This window comes from Leptonychotes weddellii, chromosome 2 (assembly GCF_054177405.1).
Source record: "Leptonychotes weddellii isolate Sample4059 chromosome 2, ASM5417740v2, whole genome shotgun sequence".
Lineage (NCBI taxonomy): Eukaryota > Metazoa > Chordata > Mammalia > Carnivora > Phocidae > Leptonychotes > Leptonychotes weddellii.
This window is the reverse complement of record NC_138370.1, coordinates 6,740,877-6,749,492: the sequence shown is the minus strand read 5'-3', so window position 1 is coordinate 6,749,492 and position 8,616 is coordinate 6,740,877. Positions and strand designations below refer to the sequence as shown.

Genomic DNA, 8,616 nt, shown 5'->3' with positions numbered 1-8,616 from the left:
AAAAAAAAAAAGGAATTCTTCAGGGGGAGGGATGTAGGAAAGGACTGATGTATTTTCAGCCACCAGTGCCTCATGCCCTGGTTTCTGTTTGAGATGTTTACTCAGCATTTAAATGGTTGCTTTAAAACATCGATTCTAATGCTTCATGTGGGTTTTGAGGGTAATGATACATGAAGTTCTTTTAATTCAGTTGTCTATCGTTTGGGCACAAGACCCAAGTTACCCGATTCCCGGCACACTATCATTTATAAAATAATCAGCTTTGGAAAATATACTTAGGACATAATAAAATTTTCAACTTATGAATGACCATCTCAAGCACCTACATATATTTTGGAAGTTTGTTTTGTTTTGTTTAATTCCATCTTAGGAGGAAATTCTGGTATACCAATGATGGCTTGTTCCACTTGAGAGCTATTGTGTATGAACTGGCCAAGGCTTTTGCAATAAACCTAAGATTTGCAAGATATTCACTTGTGTTACTGTAGAATCTGGGGTTATCACCTCTTTATACAAGCTCTAGCTGCCCTGATAAATTCAGAAATTAATTTCCACCAGCCTATTATCTTTGTTATAACTATACACAAATGCCCAATATGTGCTTGACTTTCTCACATTGACCCTTATAATCCTGTTACTGTGTGATTTGAACATTTCATTTTTTTTCCCCTGAAATAGAGACGAAAATCTCCTATGCCACAATTTTAAGTATGATTGAGAAGGGCTCACCTTCCCATTTTCAAGTGGCTTAATAATATGAAATCGTCAAAACAACATGTATCTTCAGAGACAGCACATGATTTATTGTGCTGATTACCATTTATCCTGCCTATCAATGGGTGAACAAGGAAGATGAACTTTTCAGAACACAGCAAGACTTTTCCATAGATAAATGTTTCAACTCTAGTGCAACCATATATTTTCCCCACAAAGAAAACACCATATTTACTTTCATAGTCTCTCCTTTTTTTTTTTTTTTTCCACATGCCTTTTTCTCCCCTATTACAACAACACTTTTCTTAATCAGAGGTCACTTACCTACCAATTTAAACCATCAAAGAACCTAATTTTAAAATGGTCTCTAAGTACCAAAAGAGGTCTTTAGGTTCATACACCAAAACATATTCTACAATCTTTTTAAGAGCAGAGCCTTCAAGCATTTACCCAGAGGCTAAATGCTTTGTACATAATTTGAGGGCACCAGATGATTGCAAACCCTTCATTAAGGAAAAGAGCGTTCCTCCAATGTATGGGTCTGGAAAGAAAGCCCGATCTGGGAGAAAAAGTAACAAACAATTACCAGGACATTTACTTTGCTAGACACTAAACTAAGAGTTTCATGCGTCCTCTAATCTAATCCTGACCAAATCCGCAAAGATGTGAGTGTGTGCATCTCTCTAGGAGGAAGTAACAAAAGAGCTGGAATTCAAAATCAAGATGGTCAAATGTTCTCTTCTCTACATCAAACCAAATACTTCAGTGTCAGATTAAAAGCTACAATGGCCATGAAAAATCACCTTCCTTAGTCTTCTCATCTGTAAGATTGTTACCTGTTCTCCGTTATTCTTTGTTCCATGATTCCATAGAAGGCTGAATGCTGATAATAATGATCCTCAGTCATTAAGGTAAAACCATTATCAGTATGCATTTAAAAAGATAAGGGATTATATAATGCATGTTCTCGATCACGGTATCTACCCTGCCAGGTCAGTATCATATTGCATGTTCTATGACATTTTAAAACCCCTTTGTATTGAAAGGAATAAGCTTCCTTTAGCTAGAAAATGAATCTCTGTGGATTAGCTCATCCCTTCATACAATGGCACTAAAATGAGCTATGATTTCTTTTTTCCCCACTATGAACAAGAGGAAGAAGGGAGGAAATCTTTTACTTTGTGGCTTCATTATTTTCTCATGGTAGGAATTTCCACATAACATACATAACAAAATACACATACCCATAACGAAAGAGTCCAGACTGAATTTAGTTTTAAATCCTTAATCATTTTGGGTTATTCAAACTTTTCTGTTCTCCATCCATTTAAAATGCTTATTAAATGCCTACTCTCTTCACGACACTGTGAAGGACATAAAAAGATGAGTAAGAGTCGCTATCATATTGAATACATGTATCAAATCTTAAGGAAGGATAGAAGAGCCAGGGCATCATGTTTGAAATGAAAAGAATGCTTATAAATAAACTGTTTCACATCCAGTTTGGTGAAAAGGAGATTGAAAACATATGCAGATTGCACACCGATTTCACTAAAATATTGTATCTACCCAACAATTAAAATCGGAGGATTGACTCTTAGCAGCTCATCAACCAGAAACGCTCATCGATATTCCAATATTGTCTCTTACCATAAGGTTCCACAAGCTCTAGCAGAGTTTTATGCAATGTGCTTACACAGTCGCATAATTTTATGCTGACAAGACAGTGGATCAAAACTCAGAGAAATAATACAATGCATACACGACTAGCAGATGCTGAGATCTTGTACGGCTTCTTCAAAACGAGGATCAGTTGTCACAAGGAGACACACATTATGGTGTGTTCTCTCTGAACTCCAAACTGAAGCAAAAAGCAAGGAACGCTATCCCATACACTAACTGGTTCATTAATGGCAGCAGCTACACAGGTGGGGGGTTTTCTGGTTGGTTTTTCAGGACAGTGATTACCCGAATTATTTTAAACGCCCAGTTAATATTTCTTTAACTCTTTGTATTTGTTCATGTTTAGTGCAATGTAATTTAAAAATAAGTTAACAACTTATTTTTAAACAACAGTTTATTTTTAAACTCTGCCTTGTGAAAACTAGTGATTTCAAGCCAGTAGCAGAAACATTTAAACAGCTTTAACTCCCTGCCGTAAATGCCCAGGAAACGCGGGATCATCTGTTAGAGTAATGACCATGCTGGAGATCGGTGACGACCTACCACATGCTGATGAAATTTACTATAGATCCAGCAACCCTCTAAAATGCAAAAGACCCTTTCTGTTTACAAAGATTATTATTATTGTTATTATTATTATTTGATCAAAGGCCCAGCAAGTGAAACCACGGCAAAATATTTACAATTTTCCCAACAACCACAAAGAGATTGCTATGAATTCCATATTGATTTTCAAACCCAGTTCCCATAAAACCAGATTCCTGATCCCAGTCATAAAGACGTATTCCAATTTTTAATACCTCTTTATGTCAAGGTATTAAACAGAACAGCTTTAAGTACAGGCCTTTTTATTTAAGGAGTATAGCTTACTTAGTACTGCTTCCGAGAGAGATGTTAACAATTGCCCAACAATTAATGAAGCATTTGCGTTCTATTATCAGGTTGCACGATCTTGTGCAATCTGAACAGAGGATTGAAAGTCCTTAAAAGAGAATTCTCAGCTTAGGTAAATTGATAATTGAACAAAACTACAAACGGTGGGTGGATATAACCAAAAACCCAAGGTCTCATTTCCCCAGTTAATAATCACTACTATATATTGGCAATATGGTGTTTCTGCCTCTGAATTAGCCACTTTCCCACTGAATCTTTTATATCTGAGAAAAACTACAATTAAGAGAATAGGCTTTGGATCCCAAAAGAGGGAACCCTCCCCCCCTTCACTCCTGGTTCAACCCCTTACTAGTCATGTGATCTTGGGCAACTCAATTAAACTCACTCTGAACCTCCCATTCCTCAACTGTAGAATCACAGGGTTATTATTTCTCCAAACTACATAAAATGTAAAGGTTCTTCAAAGGCACTTTATGCTTTGCCACCAGAGATAATCACAACAAACTTAGAGGAAATGTTCCTGCTAGTTTAGCCTAAATACCCATGAGGTGATATTTATTTAAAACATTAAGTTGGATTCTCACAGCAGGAAGTTTATCTTATTCATCTTTGCATCCCCAGGAGTTAGGATAAAATATAACACAAAACACATGATTGTTAAATGATGTAAATCATGATACCCATACACATACTCATATCATATCCATTTCTGAGTCCTACTGCCTTAAATTGGGAAATAGCAACTCTGTCCCCTCTTCACCTCCACCACCAGCCCTCCCCACCCTGGATTCCTGCAGCCCTCTCCTAAGTGAGGGTGCAGTATCTACTTTTCCTGCAGTCTTTTCTTTTTCCTTTTCAAGATAGAGTAATCTTTCCAAAGTGTGAGTGGATCTTACCACACTTTGAAGACTCCCATTACTCGTAAGATAAATACGAAGTCCCTAACCAGGTCTACGATCTCCATGGTCTGGCTCCTGCCCAGCAACCTCAAAAGACCTACCTTCTAGCTCATTTTCTGTTTTCCAGTCACACTGATTTTCTTTCAATCCTTCAAATATTTGAAGCTTTCTTCCTTTGCTAATGTGCTGCCTAACGTGTTCTACCCGCCAACCTCCCTCCCAGGTGTTGCTTATTCCTTCCTCCCCCTTCAAACTTCAGTTTAATTGTCAGCCAAGCCTCTCCTGGCCTTCCTGAGTCCTTATAGAACCAGGTAGGAGAGGCTTCAGAGAATTTATCAATTTATATTTATGTTCTTTTTTTTTTAAAGATTTTTATTTATTTATTTTATTTTTTTTAAAGATTTTATTTATTTATTTGAGAGAGAGAGTGAGAGAGAGAGAGAGCACAAGAGGGGGGAGCGGGAGAGGGAGAAGCAGGCTCCCCGCCGAGCAGGGAGCCCGATGCGGGACTCGATCCAGGGACTCCAGGATCATGACCTGAGCCGAAGGCAGTCGCTTAACCAACTGAGCCACCCAGGCGCCCAATTTATATTTATGTTCTTAATCATTGCCCATGTACCTTCCCAACTCAAGTGTAGGCTCCACAAGGGAACCGTTTTGTTTTTGCTCCCGAGGTGACTTGAGTATTCAAAATTTTGTGGAATGCGTGATTTTTATAAACATTAATATTCTAAGAGAACACTCAAGATCCAGCCCTGTGGTACCCTGACCCGATTTTGAGAAACACTACACTAAAAGAATAGGTGCAGAGCACTTGACGTATTAAGTCAAAATAAATAAAATACAAGGACTGTTGGAAGAAGATGCAAAACTTATTCTTTTCCAAGTTTGAAAAATATTAATTTCTCAGCCTTAGAGCCTCATTTCTTTCAAGTTGTAAGCATATGCTAATTTCATAGCAAGCCACTTTTTCTTCCTGAACCTAAGGCTAGGAGGGAGTTTTGCAGGAGAAATTAAGTACAGCACAATATTGCATGCATCCATGAAATACATCATCCACACATCTAAAGGGCTTTTTAAGGCATGATGGCTTAATCAGAATATTTTTAGTACAAGTTCTAAATTCTTAACAAATGAATATTCCACCATCTGCAATGAATGCCTTGAGTGGCCAGAAGCTGTGCTACAATTTATTTTAAGAAGAAAGAAATTCACTTAAGGGAACCAGAGCTGGGTTCCACAGCCCCTTCATTAGACTGGCAATATTAAGTTGAGTGGGAAGGTCACTGCTAAATTTTCTGTGTGCAATTTTAGAATTATATGTTAGTTCTGCTACACTTATCAACCGCAGAATAGTAGACAGGCGAGAAGCTGGAATTTCATGCTAAAAGCTTATTGTCTTAAAAATGTGCAGAAAAAAATGGAGAGGTCAGATAATATTAACAGCAGAAAATGCACTTACAGACACAAGGAGAACATCTTTTGCTGGGTTATAGCAAGTTAAGCAAGGTGATTCGTAATAAAACACCTCCGGGTCAATTCTTGCCAGGGCATCTCTCTCTGGCAGCCTTCGCTCGGCTGTCCGGTAGTCTCTAACCACACAGGCGCGTGAGCACTGACTTGTCCCTCTTGCAAAGCCAAGTTCAAGTTAGGGAAACGCGGAGCCCCAGGGAGCCTGTTCCAGAGCAAAGAGATGACACTTTGGGCCCTGGAAACCTGACGGCGTCTTTATTCCACTGTCCCCTGCTGACCCCATAGCAAATTATATAATGGCTCACCTGGGAAGAGACCACAGCCAGCGAGGCTGCGTGAGGCCAGACCTGGCCTCCCAAGCTCTGCAGGGCGCTTCCCCGCACGTCCGCCACCGCCTGGCCGGGGCGCACTCGCGCCCGAATTTTCTCTCCATTTAGAGTACAACCTGGTCCTTCCACCATTTAGCCTCCCCGAACTGTGGTTCACTAGTTGCAGGCCCCCGCGGAGAAAGCCGCTGCGCAGCTCAATCCCTACGCGGGTACTTGAGCGGACAGGAAATTCAAATCTCCCGCGCTTCCTGCACCGCCTAGGCCGCCAGGCCCCGCCCAGCTGAGGCCCGACTGGCCCCGCCCCGGCCCCGCCCGTTGAGGTCCGCCTGGCCCCGCCCCAGCCCCGCCCGTTGAGGTCCGCCTGGCCCCGCCCCAACCCGCCCACAGTGCGTGGAGCCCACCCAACCCCGCTGAACTGTGAGAGCCCAAGCAATTGGGACCTCCGAAACGCCAACATTTTGTTTTGAGGTTTTGCTCTTGCCCTTGAGCTACTCAATACACGTCCATTTTGTGATCTTGTGCTCTTACTCTGCCCTAAAATTCAAGGTCCTCAGTCTTGGCAGGCTTTGGTTTTTGTATGCCCTATTCAGATGTGGGTAAGGAGGAGAAGGACTCAGAAAAGGGTTTTTAGAACAAGCAGCTTACATATTTTCTCCTGTAGAGTTAGCATATTTTCAAAAATGTGGCTTTATATGCCAAATACATTATAGTCTCTATATTAAAAACCCTTTCATTTTTAGATAGCTGAGCTAAGTGAGCTCTACCCAAATTCATCAACCATTCTTTTATGGGATGCCCCAGATGAATGTTATTTGAAATTGCTTTGTAAAAGGCAGGGCTCTATAGAAATATGAAGGCAATGCATAGCTTTTCAAATTTACACAAAGATGCATGCAAATAAATATATGAAGCTAATGACTCCATACACTTTTGTAAATAATAAAAAATCTAATCTTTTTTGAAAATTAAAATATAGCACATTAAAACAGAATGTTCATTTGTCTGTGATTTAATCAGCCCATCACTGTGCTGTAGTTAAACCAGAGGAATATATATATGTACTAGAGCCTTGAATTCAAACATTTAAGAAGCATTAACTCTTTCTCTTTGTGGGGAGAGATTAGTGATCAGGTTAGCTGGATCATGTTCAGGATTCTTTGTACCTTACTTCCTTGTTTAATTGTTGTTTACTCTTCTAGGTCAATTACTAAATAATCGAGAAAGAATCCTCCTGCTCATTACAACCCCAATTCAGTCATAATCTCTGCCCTTTGATGGAGGAAAGTGCTATATACCTTATTTGCTTCTACCTTTGTATTAATTATTTATTGCTACCTAGTAAATTATCCCATTTTTTATTTCAGAGTTCCTGCAGGTCAGGAATGTGGCAGTGGTCTGGCTGGGTGGTTCTGCATCAGCGTTTCTCAAGCAGTTGCTGGAAGATCCATCTCACTTGCACAGCTGTTGACAGGAGGTCTTGGTGTCTCATCCTCTGAATCTTCTCCCAGCATGGCAGCTGAGTTCTCTGGGAGGTATGATCTAAAAGAGAAGGCAAGGAGAAAGCTGTAATGATCTTTATTACCTAGTCTCTGAGGTGACACATCCATACCTTTGCTACTTCCATTCATTAGAATCCAGTCAATCAGTGTAGCCCATAGGGGGTAGAGGAGGGGAATGAATCTTTATCTCTTAGAGGGGAGAGTATTAAATAATTGGTGACGCTATTTTAAAGCCATCACCGTCTTCATTAATCTGAATGATTCATCATGGACTTCTCATTTCTCTTCAGGTTGCACAGTGTGCCCGTTTGGATCAAATATGATCTTTAGTTAGAATTAGGTTTACCATTCCCCAGAGAGCTCAGTAAGAGTTGGGGAGTAACACTGACGATCCTAAGAGACTTCATGGATGTGCCCTGAAGAGCCAAGCCAGATTTTGTTTATACGTGACTTGGCTTTGAGTCTTTTTTTTTTATTAATTTATTTATTTTTTATTCTTATGTTAATCCCCATACATTACATCATTAGTTTTAGATGAAGTGTTCCATGATTCATTGTTTGTGCATAACACCCAGTGCTCCATGCAGAACGTGCCCTCCTCAATACCCACCACCAGGCTAACCCATCCTCCCACCCCCCTCCCCTCTAGAACCCTGTTTGTTTTTCAGAGGCCTTTGAGTCTTTTGATACTTCTCTTTGTTATTCTTCCTTGCATCCAATTACGAGTAAAATCACATGCATCATGCATCTGAGGTTCCTATGCAGAGCTGCCTCACCATTGGAAGCAAATCTACCTGGGTGCAGACTCTTGGTGGTCTCCTCAGACTGTGTCAGAGACCTCCTAACTGCCATCCTCCCTGCCCTTAACCTTCCACACTCTTATCAGAGTCATCTTCTTAAGCATGAAGACTTTATAAAACTCCCTGTCTTCATATGCAAAATCAAATATATTTTTCCTGTTAACCTCCACCCAAATAACATAACATATGTGAAAGCACTTTGAGAAATGTAAAACACTCTACAAGTTCAGGGAATTAAGATACATTCTGTTTACTACTCTTAGAAGATTTTCTGTATTTTGTTTCTTGGCTCATGCTATTATTCTTACCTTTTTTTTTCTTTTTA

At 40.0% G+C, this 8,616-nt stretch overlaps 1 protein-coding gene across 2 annotated transcripts in view; it reads right to left on the bottom strand.

Moving 5' to 3' along the window:
- Positions 1-6,231, bottom strand: part of NEIL3 (nei like DNA glycosylase 3) — a 53,209-nt gene extending 46,978 nt beyond the window's left edge. For both annotated transcript variants that reach the window (XM_081807257.1, XM_081807252.1), the window contains exon 1: positions 5,969-6,231. In XM_081807257.1, the coding sequence (XP_081663383.1) occupies positions 5,969-6,124 (156 nt within the window). In that variant the 5' untranslated portion in view covers positions 6,125-6,231. The remainder of the gene's footprint in view (positions 1-5,968) is intronic.
- Positions 6,232-8,616: the final 2,385 nt, after the last annotated feature.